A 20755-nucleotide genomic window follows, 5' to 3' on the forward strand; every position below is an offset into this window, starting at 1 on the left:
TTTAGGCTGATGTATTGGGCTCGTTTTACGTCCAGCAGGATTTCTGGTTGGCTGACACTACAGCATTTTATTACATTAGCCGAAGAAAAGACAATTATTACCTTTATCAGAGTGATTTATGATGTCCACGTTATACTGGGTCATCAACTCTATAAATAAGGTTTAATAATATTTTATAATGGACTGACTCAGCAAAAAAGACACACAGCTGCTGTCTCAGCCAGCTTCATGTTTTATGGCTCAGAGCAATCACATTAACTATGAGGTCCAATCACGAATCATGTAAGAACACATTGTACAGACTGTACACACATAATGCGGATTATTCAGGTCTGGAATATGATTGAAACAGTAGCACATTACACTTGCGTTAACTACACATGACAGAAATATAAAGTGTCAGAAGAGCGTTAATAATGGCTGTGCAATTCTAAAGTGCATCTCAATGTGATCTAACAGGACATCTACGAACATGTGCAGCACAGTCTTTAAGCTTAAACAAGGACACAGGAACATCAGGCGGCAAAAGCAACAGCTTCTAATCATACATGGCTTCCTGAGGCTAATATATCAGGTCGCCGTTACATCATCAAGTAAATGGAGGGTTATTATTTTGGTAAACCTCGGAACTTCCCTTTAATATAACATTCATTCACAGTCATCTAACCTAACATACAATAATCAAGTATAATTTTAGAGAAATACGTGTTATAATTACAAAAATCGTAATATATTTGAGCACCTTGAATCACCAGCTTTTACTTCTGATGATATCAACTCCTTCACCAATATAACATCAGTTACTATATTGGTCACCCTGGCACGGGTCGCTCTTATAGGCGCAGGCAAAACTATCACCAAGAGAGCTACATTTTTTTTTTTAATGCTTGCAAAGACGAAAAATAAATTAAAAAAGGTTCACATTAGACCGTAGCAGATCAGTAAACAAATCAAACAGCAGATACAACGGTAGCACTTTATTTTACAGATCTGTAGTGTCCTAATAACGTTGTAGGAAGTTTCCTGAAGAGAGGTAACGTAACTTGGGACTGATTACAGGGAAAATAGAAAAGTTCTGACAGTTGAGTTTACTTAGTTTTGTAAGCAGTTTAGAGCTAAAACGGAAAATTAATCGTCAGCATTTTTCACAGCTGGTTAACTGTTTGTCATTTTTCAACTAGAAATGCCAAAAACGATCCGGTTCCAGCCTCTAAAATGTGAAGACTTGCTGTTTTTCTGTTTTATATCATTGTAAACTGAAAGTCTTTTGTATTTTCTGAACATCTTATAACCTAAATGATGATGATCAAAAAAATAATCGGCACACAACCTAAAGCAGTTGTTGATTTCCAGAGGAATTTACGTGCAAGAGAGTAATTTAATTCGAAACTTGATTTTTATATGCACGGAATTGTAACATAATTGTATACAATTAAATTTAGACATATGTCACATTTTTACATGTTCAGCTGACCCGCTGTGCACTGACTAAAAGACTTTCTAGGTCATATGAGCAATTATTTGACATAGTTTAACTGAGTTGTACCAAGTGAACACGGTCTCCACTTTCTCTGTAATTACTGCCACATTACATCTTTAGGTCTACGTCTTTTCCAGGGAACCTCTCTGTGATTTTTACATTTATGTGTCAATTTCTTTCTAGAAGAAATGAAAAGGAAACCACAGGACCCGTAAAAGAAAGTGTTACCAATACAGCTTATGAAAAGAAACCAGACTATTCCCCAGAAATTATTTCCTCAGGAGCCCGTTTAAAAACAGGGCTGTTGCAAAGTGAGGTAGAGTGACTGTACAGTAGAGACGGCGGCGTTAGGCACTGGTGTTTCTGTGCAAAATGAGCCACATCTGAGACGTGAGCTGGTGGTGTTTGGTCTTCTGGTTTCTGCATCACTCTTCTGTCTTAACCCCTTTGCTGGGCATTTCTGGGCAAATAACGTACAGTAAAGTGTAGACTTAGTTAGCATCATTTGCTGCCGTACAGGTCTTTCCAAAGAGTTGCTCTGTAACTGGAAGACGATAATTGATCTTGCAGCAGTTCTTTTTCTTTCTTTTTCTGGAAGCAACTAATGCAAAATAGGCAGCAGTTCACCAGATGAGGGGGTCCCCCTGTTTCCAATCAGTGCCTCTTTGGTTTTCTGAATACGGGAGAAAATTTCCCTAAAAAGCTCCTTGTACTCTGGCTGGTGAAAGTCATCCTCAAAGTCCTCCGTGTCTGTCAGCGCAGGAGAAGCACCTGCGGGGGACGGCGTCTGGACCGATTTATGGCTCTGCCCATCCTGTTCTTCCTCCTGCAGCCCCAGGTGGCAGCGCCGCAGCAGCTCGTCGTACTTCACCTGCAAGGCGCTGTACTGGGCGTCGACCTCGTTGAGCAGCGAGATCCCGCGATACTTCACCACCTCGGCTCGGCGCACGCAGGAGCACTCGTGGTCGTAGATCCTGTCGGGAGAGTCCTGCATCAGCGTCGCCTTCATCAGCCGCTCACTGCTCCAGCGTTTCAGCGCCCAGGGGCTTTTAGCCGCAGCTGCATCCCCTTCGTACTCTTCCTCTGGGTTGAGCAACATCGAGTTCGGCAGCAGGTTGTGGATGACGTCCGGCCTGGAGGATCTTGTGGAGGACTCTGATTTCCAGAGCTGACGAAGCTCTTCAGCCTCATGCTCCAGCTCAAGCACTCTGGCCTGAAGAAGAGAGAAAAATGATTTAGAAAGGGGACGATGTCAGAGAGGACCAACACAGACTGAACTTCAGTCAGACATTTACGCAAAGAAAATGACCATTTATAGCAAATGGTTATACAGTTAGATTTGGCGGAAAAGGCTGTTGTTTGAGGGAGCTCTCACTAAATCCAAGAAAAAAAGAGCAGTGCAGTAGCGATTTTCTCCATTATATGTTAATGATGTTGAGTTGCCTTTGACCCTTTAATCTGACAGTATTAGTATGTATTTTTTTGTAGTCGTGTTGTTCAGAAATTTCCTTTCTTTCAAAAGCAACTTTGGAAACAAATTTCAAGGACAAAAGTCAGAAATGAACACGAAGCTGAGATACATGTGTCAGACGTACCTGACAACCCTCCAATGCTGACAGCTGTTGCTCCAACGCTGCGTTCTCGCCCACGAGCAGCTCGGCCTGTCGCTCCGCCTCCTCCCTCCGGGCGCGCTCACCGGCAAACTGAGTCTGGAGGGTGCGGAGGGACTGTCGCAGTGACGCCTGCTCCTCCTCACGCCACAACACGTCGAAGGACTCAAGGTCGTCTGAGGGTTCATCAGGATCATAGTCGTACCTGTACAGAAACGCAGACAGTTATAAACCCATGCATACTCTTTTTTTTGTAGACCTTGATTTCTTATTTTTAAATATGATGATGCCAATAAAATGTATTGTCAAGCAGACTATATTAGTCTGTTAAAAGGAATAGTTTATTCTCTTCTTTGTTCAGAATTGGATGAGAAGATTGATACCACTCTGGTATGGTAAACATGAAGCTATAGCTGGGAGCTGGTTATCCTAGCGTAGCATAAAGACTGGAAACTGGGAGAAACAGCTAGCCTGGCCCGGTCCAATGCTAACAATATCCACCCACCAGCACTATAGGGCTCATCAATTAACACGTTACATCTCGTTTGTTTAAGCCGTACAAATACCTCAGTGTAAAAACGGTGAGGTGCGTTTTTTTTTTTAGGGGGTTATGTGATGGACTGGCCAAAAATTCCCAAATTGTTGAATTATTCGTTTAAATTAACTAAATGACAGTGCCGTCACAAAATCCCTGATTATTCCAGGGTAATTCCCAAATCTTATAGTTTACCATGCACAGCATCTTAGTGCTGTGCATCTTAGTTTAGCACATGAGCACGCTAACCTTTGCCAATTCGCACAAAACACAAAGTACAACGGAGGGATGTCATTAGTTTGGCAGGTAAACCAAAGGGAATGATAAATAAATAAAAATTTCACCTGAAAAAACTCAGGGGAATCATCAAAGTGATTACGATTTATCCTGAGGGGGGGGGCATGAATGTATGAACCAAATTTCTTAATTTCTGGGCAATCCACCAAATGGCTGTTGAGATATTTCAGTCTGGACCCAAGTGGTGGACAGACAGACTGGCGTGGCCATCAAAGGATTTTGCTCAAAGACCCTCAACTTTTATGCAAAAAATGGTCGAGAGTTCCAAAAAAAATGCCCGAATAATGAAAAGCTAATGGACAGTTACAGTTCCTGGGCAACTGAGGAAAATTCATCCGCTGATGGAGACCGTGCGATGCAGTCAAAAGCTCCAGAGCAGGCCAGTAAGAGGACCTTGAGTGACGAACGTGTCAGCAACTATTTTTATTTAACCACTACGTTTTATTTTACCTCACGTGCTGATAATTCGTCATCTCTTTCACAACCGTCCTTAGCATTTTATCCATTAATTGTCTGATTTATTATAAGGCAAAACAAAGTGAAAGGTGAAAGGAAATGCGCAGTTGAGAGAGATAACGACAACACGTACCAAAGGTCACGAGCCAGGTTCAGTCTTATTACACCGAGGATACATACATGTGATGTCTAAACTGACAGAAAATGTGTATAGCAAACACTGTTGGGGATTTAAACGTGTCAAACAAAAAATTTCATTTCAATTTTCATTTTTGTCTTTGCCTATAAATATCCCATACAGTACTGTTTTTTTTTTTTTCCTAGAATAAGCCAAACCAGTACACAGCTGAACAACAGAAAAAGGAAAACACAAAATACAGGTGATGTAAGATAAAGTAAACAGCAGATAGGCAGAGAAAAGCACACTAAGCAAGGAATCCAGAACTTATCAGTAGAACCAAAGTTATTTAGAAATCAGCTGAAGAATCGATGGCAGCTTCGAAGTTATATTGAGACGTGTCCGTGCCCTCCAGCTCGGACTTTGACCCCTTTCCTTCCAATCTCATCAGCCACGCTGCACCCTGGGTCCAGTGCGGACCTGCCTCGTGTGTTTATCAGTGAGATTGCCGCCCATCCGCCCCGCATGTTCTGGTGTAGCGGTCCTAACAGGATTACACACCGCAGAGACTAAACTCAGGCAGTGAACGAACTTGTCTTGGTCCGGGCCAAGAGGAAGTGACCGCAGCATGAAACAGTCAGACCGCTGTGAGGCAGACATGGCCAACTGCCAGTGAGTAGGATTAGCAGACACGGAGGAGAGCTAAACTCAGTGCAGGATTTGGCGCTTCCCTTTTTGAAGCTTGCAAAGGGCTTCTGGAATCGGTGACAACGCAACTAAGATTTTATTTTTACCAGGTTGAGGAAGAAGTTAATAACAAAAGTTATTAAAGACTTTGATGAATTTTTCGACTCCTGTGAAATGAACCGTCCCGTCCACCTACAACAACAAGAGGCACTTGAGCTGAATAACTTCCAGCCACAAACACCAGGATGCATTAAATACGACCATTTGTGTTGATGAGGTTCTTAACAGTGGCTGTCAATGCATTAACCATCAACTGTGTGAATTTTGCATCACCACTTAATCTACTGATTATTTTTGCTATTGATCAATGAATTGTTTGGTCTATAAAATATCTGAACAATGCCATCACAGTCGGCTAAAGCCAATGTGGAGGTTTTCCAAACATCTTGGTTTTTTTATAACCACAAACCAAAGCTATTCAGTTTACAGTGATATAAAACAAAGAAGAGCAGCAAATGTTTGACATATTTGTTTGATAAATGAATCAATTAAAATGATTGTCGATTAATTTTCTGCCAAGCAACCAGTTGATTTTTCAGTTTGTTTTACAAAACATTTTCCAAGGAAGTAAAAGGAAGTAAAATAAGTAAATAAATAAAAATTGTGCCGATCGCAATTTCCCAAAATCCAAGGTGATGATCCTCATATTTGAGAATCTAAAACCAGTGAATGTTTGGCATCTTTGCTCAGTAAATGATTTAAACGATGAACTGATTATCAAAATTGTTGTCCATGTTTATGTTTGTCTGCTAATTGATTAATCGCCACATCATTTCAGCACTACTGATATAAATACAGCTTTCGAGTATCCTCACCTGAGCGTGTTCTGCAGCTCTTTCAGGCAGGACACACTCTGGCTGCTGCGTGTTGACCACCTCTCTCTGTGTGGAGGCTTCTGAGGCTGAGGACTCAGCTTCAGCTCCTCTACCCGATGCTGCAGCTCCTCCACCTGCGTCTGCAGCAGCTCGACGGTTTCCGTCAGGCTGCGCAGAGAAAACACGGCTCTGATAGGTTACTTCTCCGGGACGTTTTAATCCAAAAAAAAAAAAGACTACACTTTACATGCAAACCGGGGCAATCTGTCCATAATGGCCTTTTCTGGAACAGATCCTCCACACCCTCCTGTCTTACCCCTGGATCTTCTGCTGGGCCATCCTGTTGTCCAGAACCAGTTTGTGGTTGCTCTGCTCCAGCTCTCTGGCCGACACGTCCAGCTGCTCGTACACTTTGGCATGCTGATCGTTGACCTGCCTGAGGAGGTCCACCTGCTTCGTCAGGTACTGGAGGAGAGACGCAAGGGATGCAAGGTGTTAATACGAGGGTGAGACGGCGGGTGAAGGCATGAGAGAAAGGACAGTTTGTTGTACATCTGCAATCTGCTTGAGCTAATATGGGAACCAAACCTATATCATTATTATTATTATTATCATCATTATTATTATTATTATTATTATTTATTTCGCTGTTTTAGGTGCATTTTTCCTGCTGCATAACAGCTACAGTGCAACTCTGAAGAAATGTAAAGACACAATCCAACCTTTTCATTTCCCAGTAACCTCTTAATGTCTCTAAAAGCTCCATCCGCAGCTCCTTTAAAAGAACACATCCTTTCAGAACAGGTTATCTTATCAGCTGTTGCAGCCAGGACACTTTGAACCTTTCGTCATTATAATCTGCCTGCTGAAACTGAAAAAACAAAACAAAAACAAACCCCAACTCCACACTGACAACAGACCTGCTGTTAGCACAACAGCCCAATGTCAAACTGCACAAACGCACCAGACATAAAACAGTCAAAAATCAATGAGTGACGTGTACGTACAGTTCGTCAAAGTTTACGACGTTAGTTCTATTTTTAAAGGGGATTTTCATGCCTTTCGTTTGCAGCAAAGAGTGACAGTAAAGGCAACGGGAAGCAGGTAATTAATTGCAACACAGGTCGTGATCCTGAGTCAGACCTGTGACGTCACAAGTATCCAGCAGGGGTCTTAAGAGATTAATCCTGCATGTCAGCAGCGACATGGCGAAGAGGGATTTACTGCCAGACACCCAAGACTGTCCCTACTCCAAGAAAATTAAAACCAGGCCTTAAAAAGCTGGACAGTCTGTTAAAGCACAAGTTAACATTGAGTTTCTGTCATTTTAGTTTGATATAACACCTTGAATTAATGATTTCTTTTCAGAGGTGTGTGTGTGTTTTTTCTTAATTTATATAAATCTATATTACCTGGCAAACACTCAGTTATAATTGAATTCTTTATCATGCTTTCCACAATAAAGCTGCATAATAATAATAATCAACTATAATATCCTTCATAAAGAGTTGATTCTTTTTGATTTATATTGTTATTTAATATTTAAAAAACTTTCCGATTTCAACAATGAACCTTTTAACTCATTAAATAGTGTTTTATTTATCTGTACTGCAAAGACCTCTGTCTTTCACTGCATTCTGACTGATGATCCCTTATTGCTTCTTTTTAAGAGATTGCTCTGCAAATAAAATCACCTAAATTATTATTATTATTTATATAAGTCTGCAAATCCCTCTCTACTGCTCGTAATGAGCGTCAGATGAGCATTTTATCACGTTGAAGGGGTGTAATTATACACACATCAGCTTTTTACACTGACGCTGCATTTGAGCGTTTTGATCGACTCAGAGCAGACTCTTCCACCTGGGATTGGTCGGCTGGACAGCGAGAGGACGTGGTTTAGTGGTTTCCTCTGGAGGTAGATTAATCAAACGGAAACTGTAAAAGTGGCGGGGACAAAAACAGGATTGTGACAAGTGAAGGGGACATGCCCCCTCCCCCCTTATCCCCAGTGGAAATCGAGCCCTTGTACAGCAGCGTGCCGTAATTTTTCTTTTAGGCTAAATTGAGGCATTTCTAATGCAACATAAACCACCGATGGTACAGTTTAACACTGCATTAAAGGGGGAACCAGTGCCTCGTGAACAAAGTAGGCACTTCACCAACAGTTTGACCACTCTTCCCAGTCCAATCTTATTGTCCACAGTACATCCTGGTCTAACAGAGGCTCCGTTTAAGGCAACTGTGGGCCTTGGATGAACACACGCAGAGGTCAGACAGGTGGGAGAGAAACCGGGCGGCTCGTTTTACCTCGATCTCCTGCAGCTGCTCCCGGTTGGTGGAGTACATCTGCTGCAGCCCCTGCTCCAGCTCCCTGTTCCTCTCCAGAAGAGTCTTCCCGAGCTCGGCTGCCAGCTGCAGGTCTGCAGGAGAGACGGAGTGAGGAGCCACACAGCGCTTCGGCGGTCATTGCTTAGTCTCACTGGCGGAGACAGTGGGGGACCTTACTGTACAATCAGCTTTGCGAGGTTTTTTTTTGTAGCTGGCAGGAATCCGGAAACCTGCTTTTTTTAAAAATTGGTGCCACAGGGTTTTTCTCCACCTTTTGCAAACTGACACACAATTGTGCAAGTGGATATTTTAGGTCTATTGTAAGGCAGGGACTGCTGGTTACCTCTTATGCACCTATGAAATCCCTCAGGCAATGATCTTATCACTTGGCCCCCCCATATCAGTTTTGTCCACCATCAATATTTGACCAAAAATCCCGAGTAAACGAGTAAAACGACACAACTGGGGTGAAAATATGAAACGGGAGAAGGGAATATTCCACAGACAAACACATAAGCTTGAGTGTGAAGGCATGCAATACAGACAGAAGGGACAAATCTTCATTTCAGACGGAGCTTTTCCATTTTTTTTTCACTTTGCCGCATATGCGAGTGCCCCGCTGACTTCTGCCTTTCTCCGCGGCCCGTCAAGGTGCTTCATCTCCACTAAAACAGCCGGTAGACTAACCGAGCATCCCGACTACAAAACAATAAATGTCACAGTTTCAGAAAAAAAAAACGCACGGAAATCCCTACAAATTCAACCCGCGGTGCACCTGCAGGGCTTAATGGTGAGTTTGCGACGTGATACACAGATTCAATATAAAGTATATCGCTGCATTGCAGCTGTAAGGTGCCTGTTATTCGGATTTGACCGTGAAATTTTGAGTATTAATATGGTTCCTTATCTTCGAGGGGGTCAAAGACAAAGACTGAGAGGAAATAGTACCATGTTCAAGGTCTTGCTTGTCGTACCACGGTTCCTCCTCCTTGATCTCAAATTCCTCCTCCACGATCATGTCTGTCAGCATCTTCACGCCCAAAGTCACTCGCGCAGCTTCAAGGGGCTAATCCGGTTTTTTGGGGGGTACATGACAGAGACGCGGTTCGCTAAACGCTTCGGTGCGATGTGCGCCCGCCCTCGGCCCGCACCGGTGTGCGCTCGCCAGCGGACGGACGGACGGTTCGCCGTCAGTGGAGCCGGGTTTCCGGCTCGGAATTTCAAAATGAAAGCACCAGTTGGGCGGGTCTCGGGCGTAGGAGGAGAGACAGCCGCAAGGAAACGCACAGTGACTACACAGAGACACAAACTTAGCACAGAGAGAGCCAGAATGGCTGCCGAGGAGATGCAAGAATGACCACAAAGACAAAAAAAAAAGGCCACAAAGTGCACACAATGACTTCAACAACAAAGACAAACAAACAATTCGGGCCTCAGTCAATATTTTCTGCCATTTTATAAACGAAACAATTAGTCAGTTAGTAAGGAAAACGTTTGTCACGTGTAATGGTAATGGAAATAATTGTTAGTTGTAGTATTGTATTGTTGGTTGTAGGTTTTAACATAAAAAAGGAACTAACCGACGTTTCCTGTGTGTTGGCTACTTGAAACAGAAATAAATAAGCGGTTAAGCAAAACAGAACTTTACGACAAAAGAACGCAATATAAACTAAAACAATACAGGTTCAAAAACTAGATAAAAAAAAAAAATAAAGATATATATATTTCTCGGCACAATAATATCATGTAAGTAATCATATTTATTTCTGTATTTCTTTATTTTATAAATATGAGATTTTCCATAATAATGTAAAAGGAGACAAATAGTCATGAAAAAAACTGTTACATAAAAACAAATAGTGAGATAATGAAAAAAACAAAAACATAAAACATATTTAAAAGCCAACCATGTATTGCTATAACTAAATGTTAGAATACACAATTTAACTAATAAGGCCAAAACTTTGAAGAACAGAAGAAAACATGTTTATTATCTTGAAAGAGCTTATTTAACGGACATGCTCAACGTTTCTGATGCTTTTCCTTTATCGTTTCCTTAGGTCATACCCCATCATGAGCCAAAAGACCCTTTACAATCTTTCATGAACCAACGTGGTTTAGCTCGACGTTGAGCCCAAGGGCTCTTGGTATCTCTTTCACGAGGGTACATTTTGTGCTCTTATTGTCGAAGAGCACACCGCGTACCTTCCGGTACAGACCTGTCCGCTCGCTGCGAGTTTCGCCGCCGGATCCCCGGCACCTGCTCCTCCGAGCCGGGGCCCGCCCTTGGAGACGGCAGCCCCGCGAGGGGGGGGGGTGACCGCACGGGGGCGCTGCGGCGACGAAGGCACACACGACCGGACACACGACTTCCATCGTCCCCGCCACCTCACGCTTTGCCCACGCAGGTCGTGTAAGTGTTGTAATTTGTACTCCGTTACATTCACCGGACAGCTGGGGACAGGGGTCGTCTTCGGTAGCCGAGCTTCCTGGACCTCGGTGGGCCGGGACAGGGAGGGGGGCGACATCCAAAGACGGGGAGAACAGCTGCCGTCACAAATTTTGCTGAATAACAGAAATTTCTTACCCCACATTTTTTTTTTTTTTTTTTTTTGTTAAGCAGATTATTACTTCAGAATAATCCAAGTCGCATCAAGATGATTTTACGTTCACTGGTCTAAATGATGTAATGGACTGTGTGAATTAGTCTTATCAGGTGTAATTTTGCCTATTTTTGAGTTCTTATTTTGGATTTGTAGTTTATTCTGTCACCTGTGCTGTCACCCGTTGTTCTTCCAGGAGCAGATGGAAATTTACTGTTTACCTTTTACCTATGACAGGAAGCACTTTTTCATTTTCCCCATTTCCGTTTCAATAGAAAGAACTCAAATTCGGTGCTATTATGTGTCCTGCAGGCATCATTTTCCATCAGTTGGTGGCAGTGTAATCTTGCATTTTACGTTTCCTTGTTCAGCACAATATACCCAACACAAAAAAATCACACAAAGACGACATGTTCAACAAACACACGCTGATTTACAGTAACTTATTAATTCAAACACATTAAAAGAATTTTTTTTTTCATGATTTTTCATTAAAAGAAATGAACACGATCAAATAGATGAGCTGATCACAGGTTGCTGATCCCCAGTAGACATAGGCTAAAGCGTTTGATGAGTCAGAATTCGGTTTCATTATCAGACGCAGACGGATGATAACGTTCCCCATGGTGGATGTTTTCTCTGAGAAACATCCACTGCCAGCCGATGAAAAATGATTCGCCGCTCGGGACCCAGTGGAGGATGACAAATACAGCTTGAGCCCCTTCACCTTCTCTTCCTTTTTCCTTCGCTTTCCTGTTCCTCAGGAAAACGAATGCCATAAACGACAGCAGCCGAGGCGGCAGCATGGCCTGATCATAATGCACAGTTAAACAAATTCAGAGATACCCCCGTAAGGCCTAAATGTAGGGACACTAACTCCATTAGGGGATAATAAAATACAATGTCCATTTTGTGTGGTTTGTCCACACAAACCACACAAAAAAGTTGCTTTTTGGGAATACCAAAGATGGTCTAATTTAGAAAGACAAAAGACCTTTGTCCTGTTTGTCTTCTTGCTAAATTGGATATAATCCATGGTTCTGTGGTGATGGTGTTCTTTGGTTTGGTTCTAATTTCTGGGATTTGATACTGTTGTTGATCAGGATTTCTTCACTTTTCATCTATTTCATTCTAACTTGTCCAATACTTTGGTTTATGATTCAACTCCTGCAAAACTGCGATGACATTCCCGTTAGTCTCAGGCGTGCCAGTTAGCACATGTTCGCGGGCTAGCACGCCAAACTACGACGGTGAACATGGTAAAGATCACAGCTTCTAAACCCGAGCATGTTAGCATTATCGATTTGAGCATGTTGGCGCGGTGATGCTTGTTAGGATTTAGCCTCACAGAGCCGCTAGCACAGTCTTGCTACTGCTGTAGTTCAGCAGGGGAAATGAGGCTGTGAGACATTTTTACTGTGGAGCCTAAAAAGCCTCAAGAGAATAAAGATAAAAACTGGAATACTGGAGATCTTCCAGTAGTATAGAGTATTCTATTAGCCAGCTCATTTCTGCCGTTAAAATTTTATGCATCAGTTCATGTCGACGGTGCCATTAATTCGCCAGTCATCACAACCGCCCGTGAACACAGGCGTCAGTAGTTGTGAGGCCGGAGCAGTCACTGGCTCTGGTCGCTGCTGGGACTGAAGCCGTACTGTAACGTCTCGCCAACTCTCTCACCCCGGGCCACATTATGCACCCGGGTCGAGGATCAGATGCTGTAACATCACAAGCCTTTTCCTTCACGGCCTCTTAGCCCCAGCTCTTTCATCTCCTTATGTGCTCTCCCCCTTGTTTCCTCTCTTCCCATACGTCCTCCGCCGTCCTCCTGGTTTCTGCATCTCCCTTTTGTGGCTCGTCAGCGAGATTAGAGAAAAGGCAGAGCAGGAAGCAAGAAGCTCTCTGTGGGGATTCGGCTTCTCAGGGTGATTAAACAAAAAATGTCATCTTTTGTCTTTCTTTGTTTTTGCATCTCCTGTCTACACTTACACACATGGAATTTTTGCTTTTATCGATGCTGTATTGCCTTTTCATTTTGGATTTTACAGGGTGTGAAAAGCCAGACAAACAGAATGGGACCCCATGCCCTCCTTTAACCTTCCTATTGTTTTACCTCCCTTTCAGAAAGTGACTAGAGGTGCGCTGCAAATGCAAAACAGGGTTTCCAGTCATGTTTTCTCTTGGGTGGTAGAGGCATCTTCAAGTACGACAACAATGGGTTTGGAAATGAAAGGAAGTTAGATAAACTAAAGGAGGAAATTTAAATATTACAGGCAAGAGTGCAAGCAAACAGGATGAATACCACTGTGCTCACCAGCCGGTTCGCACATTCCTCTTCGTCCCTGCAGCGATCTGGGTTAGTGATGGTGTTTCTTGCTGCCGTGGCGTGGAAGCAGTGACATTAATGGACAGAAGCAAACGGTAATGAGTCGTTAAAGGAGAGATTTGGAGCTACTGATCCGTTTCCATACCAACTGTCTTAGCAGTGGGGATTGAATCCTCTCAGTATTTGGAGGGAAGCTGGGGAGGGGTTTGATGGGATTTGAGGGCAGAACTTCAACACACACACACACACACACACACACAATCCATGTGACAAAACGTCTGACTCCATCTCTGTGCATGTGTGTGAGAGAGAGAGAGAGCGTGCTTGTTTTAAGTTAATCTTCAAAGCTCTTCCTTTTCGGAGAAAACCATCATGACAGGCAGAGAGCGGTGAGCCCGCAGGGATTTAATCCGTTTTGAATTTTTTTTTCTCACCAACTCCCATCGTGCTTCCATGTTTAATTTTTCATTAATTTATTGTTCTGCCTTTTGTTCTGGCCACGTACACAAACAGTCAAGGATGGGAGATATACTTGCATCGAGAGGAGCCACGGTGTTGCCTTGACAACCAGGGGTTTGCAAAAATCAGCTTGATGCCAACTCTCATCCAATATGACGTGGGCTTTCAGTTTGCCGGGAGTGTGTGTGTGTGTGTGGGGGGCACATATACTGTGTGTGCATGCATGTATGTGCCGCGGATACTTCTTTTATATTGCACTGGTCCATCCATTTTGTTCATACACACCGAATGCAATAAATGTGGAAACCAGGAATGAGAGAAATGGGGAAAAACAGACACAGAAGTAACAAGAGAGAGAAAGATGATGATGATGATGATAAGTGAAAATGGATTTGGGTTAAATTTAGCAAACTGTTATCCCCGAACAGCAACATCAAAGGCTCTGTTAGCAGGGGAAACTGAAAATTTAAATTAAAAAAAAAAGAAAGTTTTATTTCATAAGTAATCTCGCACCCTGGGGCCCGTGGGTAAAACAAAACTCTGTGAAATAGATGAATTTAGCTAATCTCTCTCGCACAGCTTCAGGGGATCACGGAGGCACGGCGATGGAAAATCACCCCAGTGCCTAGTTTGGGGCTGGATTTTTTTGAAACGGAGACATCTCATACCGCAGAAATGCCGAGCACGAATGATGCTTTGTCCCTTGCTCTGAAACACTACAAGACGAACATGCTTTTAATCAGGAGGAAATTTAGTCTGAGAGCATGAAAGGCCTCTGCATTTACAGGCTGAGAAGAATAACTGAGAGCTGTCCCCCGCTCAGATGTCTTCCGCTGTGTTTGGAGAGGAGAAGAGACGTGGCTGACGTTGCATCAAAACACAGCGCTGGTACGGCAGACGGGAGGGACGATGGACGGCGACCCCCCTTTTGTGGATGAAAATATTTTTACGACACTATGGTACTGCAGCTGGTGGTGGTTGTGCATCTCCGCCGCCGAGGTGTGAGTGAATCCGTCTCCCTGCCGGCTGTTTTATAGTGTCCCAGACATACATTTACAGGCTGAGCATGAATTTGAGTAGGTTTACAGCAGTATTGAAAGGACTGCATGTGAGATATTACCATTTAAAACATAGCGCCCAAATTGCAGTGGTTCAAAAGTAATTGGACACTTGGCCACTGAATGTTTATTTGGCAGCTGTGCATCATTTCATCGTTGGTTCGTGCGCCGAAGAGCTCGCGCGTGGCTCAGAGTTGACGGAGAGTTGCCATAAATGTGGACTGAAGTGGAGTTGTCTGAAAATATGAGGAGTGAAGACGTGAGCGTGCAAGGGAAGAGAGTAATAATGTGGCTCCATTCAAAAAAACAAAAAAACAAAAATCTATCGGAGAGATATTAAAGGTAGTTGGTTTGCTGGAAATTTAACAGTGAGGTACACTCCTTCTAGGGAAACTAGAAAATGGCAAACCGAGGAAGACCGAGGAACTCAAGTCTTGTAGATGAACAGAAAATCATTCGGATGGTGAAGAAAAACCCCTTTACGACCACACAGCAAGTCAATAACCGTGTACAGGATGTAGGCGGACGTGTTTCCTTGTCAACGAGAAGACTTCATGATCATAACCTCAGAGGATTCATCACAAGATGCGAACCCCTGGTAAACCTCAAAAACAGAAAGGCCCGGCGGCAGTTCACAAAAACAAACAGAAAGAAAGCGGCTGAGCTTCATCAGGGCGAAGAGGTGGAATATCCTCGACTGGCCGAGTCAACCACCTGATCTCAGCCCGACTGAGCAGAGGTCCACTTTGCTGGAGACCAGACTGAAGACAGAGAGACGCCACAACAAGCAAGAGCTGAAGGAGGCTGCAGTGAAGCATCACCAGGGAAGATACAAAGCACCGAGTGATGTCTGTGGGTCAGAGACTTCAGACTACGCCATTAACTGGGAAGGATTTTCCACAAGATGTTAAATATATCTTCTCCCACACGTTTCTTTTCTAAAGTGCAGCGATGATTAAAGCTGAGACTTGGCACTTTAGCGTAGCATCCATTATTTTATTTCACACTCGAACGTGCTGAAGCGCAGGGCGTGCGGGACAAAATCACTTTTACACGAGTACCTTGGCCAGGACGGCGGCAGCAGCACATAGAACACGAAACGCAGAGGCCACGACCTAATATTGTAGAATCCGATACGTGATCGATTCAAATTCCTAAAAAAAAGACACACAAGAGCGATAATAACATCATCAAACAGGTAACACTGATGATTACAAGCAGTAACATTTTGACCAGCTACATCAACTTGTCGGTCTTATGGGTTAATTTTTATCAATAAAGGACATACTCGTTAGGTGCAGCCCTGGTCTGGCTCATTTATGTGTTTTCTGAGTGACTTTGCTGGACATGCACCCACACTGCACCCTGGCACCCATTGCATTTCGGATTTCTGAAAGCTAAACTGACCACTTCCCCCCCAGCAGTGCAGTCCAACTGCTGAGTAAAGACGACGCGTCCTGGCAGCCGACTCGGTTTTTATCTCCGCTGATCTGAAAATGCTTCTTCCTGGATCAGCTTCAAAGACAACATTTTGAAGCAACACACACACACACACACACACAACTTTGTCAACAACTAGAACCAAAATGTGTATTTTCTGGAAAGGTTTTTTTTTTCTGCTGATGTTATTTCACAGCCAATTTCTGTGTTGGATGTTTCCCCGCAAAGCTGATTACGTTTTGTCAGTTTTACAAACAGGAGCTGCAGCATTAAGAAAAGAAAAAAAAAAAAACTTCTCCACAGTCGTTTAAATCATTGCATATAGACGACTTTCACACGGTGATACGGCCTCTTGCAGCTCACCTTATTTAAAATACTGAATTTTGCAAGTCGCAAGTCGTAAACTTTGTGTTTACAGGGCCAAGCATTCTGCACCATTCGCAAAGATTCAATTCCATTGTAAATGTAAGCGTCGGTGTAGCACATTTACAGAAATCCTGCTTTTTAAATTTGTATTTATTACTTTCAGATAAACCTTGTACCATCTAACACAGCTATGATCAAGAACCGCAATTTCTGAGCTGATTTCTGGGGCTTTCTGCTGCAGCCCATTTCCTGCCGACCACAGCAAACGGTGGCTCCGTGAGGCTTTGCTACAGCTGGACATGAAGAATGTGCCAGTCCGGTAGGTAATGAGAAATTTCAATGCCGCGGGTATCAAGGCAGTATCTTAGAAACTGTCTCCATTTCATAGTTTGTCCATCTGAGAGCACTGACTAGCATAGTTTTCAACTGTGAAATGAGTAGCAGAGAATATCTGTTGTTAGAAAAATAAAGAGTTGACTTGTACACATTTTAACAATTAATAACATAATTTTTTTTTTTTAGATGTTTGGGCCTGGGGGTGATAGCAAGTCGTCCCAAATCAACAAGCAAAAGTCCACACGAAGTCAGGAGTCATCGGTGTTGATGTCAGAAATCGCAATCGATCAAAAGAAAAGAAAAAGAAAAACCTCCTCTTGGTATCAATATTGATTTTCTTCTGAAATATATTTGGAACAGGCCATTTGTATTGATCCCTTCAAGTAGTAATGTGTCTTTGTGATGTGAACCCACAGCCTTCAAAACTCTCAAGAACAGTCCCGTAACACTGAGCCAATGGGTCAGACTCTTCTGAGCTGTATTTCTTTGGGTGCTGGACTGGACTGTGTTTGTGTGTGTGTGTGTGTGTGTGTGTGTGTGTGTGAGAGAGAGAGCGAGAGAGAGAGATGCTTGTGGCATCAGCATCAGGTTTTTGCAGAGCTCAACACTGTTTCACTCAGGATCGATCTCTCTCTCTCTCTCTCTCTCTCTCTCTCTCTCTCCCTCTCCCCGTGTGTTTTCCATTCCGTGAAGCGTTTGTTGGGCCCCACCCTGTCTTCCGCGCGTAAAACCTCCCACGTACACCGTCACACACACACACACACACTCCACGTTTTTTCTTCCAGCAGCGAGGACGAGCGGAGGACAGCGGCTCGCCTCACGGTCAGTTTGGAAACAGAGATGGGAGAGGAGCGACGGCTTTCCTGGCTATGACACGGACACACCGGGCGGGAAGGATGGCTCTGGCCAGCCGGGGAACGTTGTGCTTGATCGGAACCTGCCTCTGGCTGCCGCTATTGGCGGAGGTACGTACCGTAGCCTGTCCTATGATGGTGAGGATGATGGGGTTGATTTTGCAATAAGGCTTTCCCTTTTTCCTTTTTTCTTTTTTTTTTTTTACCGCATGAGCCGTGACTCTCACGCTTTGATGACCTTTCACAAAAAAAAATAAATAATTCGGTCGATAACGACACTGATAATTAGATTGAACCCGGATTCAGGGCAGCCCGACCAAGCTTCGAGGACCGGCTCGTGTAAAGTACGTTTTTCGTGCCTTACAGTTCGCCCACAGCCGAGGACGTAGTGGGGCTGAAGACAGATGTAAAGATGACATGGTCCTGTGTTGAGAATGCACAGTATTTTAAACCCCCGCACGACTCGACTCCGCGGTCCTTTGACCGTCTTAGATTGTCTGGCGGCGTGATCCCTTCCTTCCGCACGCGTCTCCGACAGAGCGGGGTGCAGCGATTAACGCGCATCAAACACCTCTTCAACCGGCCTTCCGGCTAATTAAAAGCGGACACTCGGCTGCCCCGCCACACGCACGCACACACGCCCCCACGCCCCTCGGCGGGATATCATGAGAGGGACCCGTCGGAGCGCCCCCCCCCCACACACACACACACACACACACACGAAGCAGTGTTATGGGAATGAACCCTGTACGGGGCTGCTGAAGCTTGTCGCAGCGACTCAGTCAACTTAGACATGTTGAGAGGGAAAACTAGTGAAGCAGGTGTCGTTGTCAGGTGTGAGGCAGGTTCGGTCATTTGTAAGACAAAACTGGTCAAGGGGTTCTCACTCCTCGTGCTGGCCCTGCATGTCAGGTCAATTAATGACAGGTCAATCAATCAATCAATCAATCATTAGACTCATTCATTTTCCTTTTTTTCCCCCCCTATTCTCTTCTACTACAGTGTGTGCTGCGTCGTGTTAATGTGCAGCATATGAGCTGTGTAGCCTGTGTAGAAGTCATTAGTGGTGAACAGTGATGTTAATTAGATCCAGTAACACTGGAAGCAGCCGCGCATGTAGCACAAGGCAGATGAGTTTCAGCTTTTTCAGCTTTTTTTCTTTTCTTTTTCACTTTAACTTCATCAGACAAACCTTTTCACTGAGAGTATCCTGAATGCAGCAGCACTTTCTTTTGTTGGCATCGTCGGAACAAAAATATCAAAAGATGTACACAGGTAAACAGGAAGGAACCAAACTGGGAAACCTATCAAACAGCAGCTTCTCTGTAACCTGCGAAATACGCTGAGCGTTACTCTGAATCCCATCCAACATTACTCAGTTTTCTGAGACTGAGCTCCCAACATGGCCGGATCAACCATCAGAGTGTCCTGGGTGCCCACTGTGTGCCATGCACCACGTGCAAGGAAAAAATAAAAATGATTTGGTATAAATAGGTATAAACCCACAAGTCCTTCAGATTACATGACACAATGTGCTTGTTAATCCGTGCCCAAATTCTGATAATTTCATAATTGTTTAAGTCATTTTTAAACAAAAAAAACACCAGAACGATGACTGGCTCCAGCCTCTGAAAAGATAATTATTTCCAGTTTTCTTAGTCATCTGTGGTTGGATTTCCATCCAAATGTAGCGCAAGTTTTAACCGAATCTTCAAAAAAAAAACGGCAAAAGAAAATGCGAATTTATGCGTGTTTCTGTCAGCTGCTGTTATGCGACTGTTAGGAGTCGGTTCATCGAGATAAGCAGTGGGTGGTGCTAATTCTCCAGTGAGGGGGCCATTATACCACTGCAGAAGACGAGGGCGCGACGGGATGGCGTAATTAAAAGAGCGCCAGTCAGACCTCAAACAAAGGAAAACCATGACTGCATCCACGTGATGGACAGCTCGGTGACGGAGAGCACACTGGACAATGGAAACAGAGGGTCTTGAACAGCGAACATTACAGCAGACTTTAATTAACCGTTTAAACTACTTGTTAGTCAGAGACTTCGAGATGGTCACTATGTCACCAAAGTTTCAGCCCCAACTGTTTCTCAGGGACATGTGAACGAATTTAGCCGTCCCACTTTCTGTACTCGTACACAGGAGGCGCTGTATAGGCTGTGAAGCTTAAAAGTAATGAGGGACCGTAGGAAACGTCAACTGAAAGCACTTTGCTTGTCACAAATTTTGCTGTTGCAGAGAAGAAACATTGTCATTTCCTAAGACGTTACCAGTGGCAACCAGTCAGGTTAACACAGTCTTTATTATTTAGGACTAAAAGCTCGAATTGAAAACATTTTGGAGCATCTTCCATTCTACAGTCACGTCTTTTCATGTCTTTGGACTCACCTTCTTTTTATTTCTTCCTGTGTATCTGTGCAAATCCTTCCCCAATAGTGTGTGTGTGTGTGTGTGTGTGTGTGTGTGTGTGTGTGTGTGTGTGTGTGTGTGTGTGTGTGGGTGTGTTTGCATTGCCATGAACTGGATCCAGGTGTGAGAGCATCATAACCCATTAGCTCCGTAATCGAGCTGTGTGATTGATATGAAGGGATATATCAGCACTCATGTTCACTATCACAGGTCACCTGTTCCTGCTCTAATATAATTAGGCTGAGCAGTGCATTCTGGGAGGTGTTTGTATGTTGGTTTCATACGCATGTTTGTGTGTGTGTGTGTGTGTGTGTGTGTGTGTGTTGGAGAGAAACCCATAGAGCAGAACTCACTTGTCAAGGTGAAATGTGTTGCATTTCACTGCCCTCACTATAGTTATTCCACCGTGGTGGCTGAGTGTGTGTGTGTGTGTGTGTGTGTGTGTGTGTGTGTGTGTGTGTGTGTGTGTGTGTGTGTGTGTGTGTGTGTGAGAGAGTGCATGGGTGTGTG

At 43.8% G+C, this 20755-nt stretch overlaps 2 protein-coding genes across 2 annotated transcripts in view; one reads left to right on the forward strand and one right to left on the reverse strand.

The window, feature by feature from the left end:
- Positions 1-1311: 1311 nt before the first annotated feature.
- On the reverse strand, positions 1312-9570 carry LOC120794760 (cerebellar degeneration-related protein 2-like). The gene is made up of 6 exons (XM_040136051.1): positions 9338-9570; positions 8369-8481; positions 6375-6523; positions 6059-6226; positions 3076-3295; positions 1312-2693 (listed from the first exon to the last, which is right to left on the reverse strand). The coding sequence occupies exons 1-6, from the start codon at positions 9417-9419 to the stop codon at positions 2082-2084; spliced, it is 1344 nt and encodes a 447-aa protein (XP_039991985.1). The 5' UTR covers positions 9420-9570; the 3' UTR covers positions 1312-2081.
- An 8276-nt stretch (positions 9571-17846) lies between these two features.
- The window catches only part of LOC120793965 (neurotrypsin-like), a 37699-nt gene continuing 34790 nt past the window's right edge, over positions 17847-20755 (forward strand). The window contains exon 1 of the mRNA XM_040134440.1: positions 17847-17942. Coding sequence (XP_039990374.1) covers positions 17847-17942 — 96 coding nt within the window. The remainder of the gene's footprint in view (positions 17943-20755) is intronic.

Source organism: Xiphias gladius, chromosome 9, assembly GCF_016859285.1.
Source record: "Xiphias gladius isolate SHS-SW01 ecotype Sanya breed wild chromosome 9, ASM1685928v1, whole genome shotgun sequence".
NCBI classification, from domain to species: domain Eukaryota; kingdom Metazoa; phylum Chordata; class Actinopteri; order Istiophoriformes; family Xiphiidae; genus Xiphias; species Xiphias gladius.

Excerpts from the sequence above, each read along its gene's own strand:
- LOC120794760 (XM_040136051.1), bottom strand. The coding sequence starts at position 9,419 with ATGCTGACAGACATGATCGTGGAGGAGGAATTTGAGATCAAGGAGGAG. Across the intron at positions 8,482-9,337 it reads CAAGCAAGACCTTGAACATG|ACCTGCAGCTGGCAGCCGAG; the intron begins GTACTATTTCCT and ends TCTCTCCTGCAG. Across the intron at positions 3,296-6,058 it reads GAGCTGCAGAACACGCTCAG|GTACGACTATGATCCTGATG; the intron begins GTGAGGATACTC and ends GTTTCTGTACAG.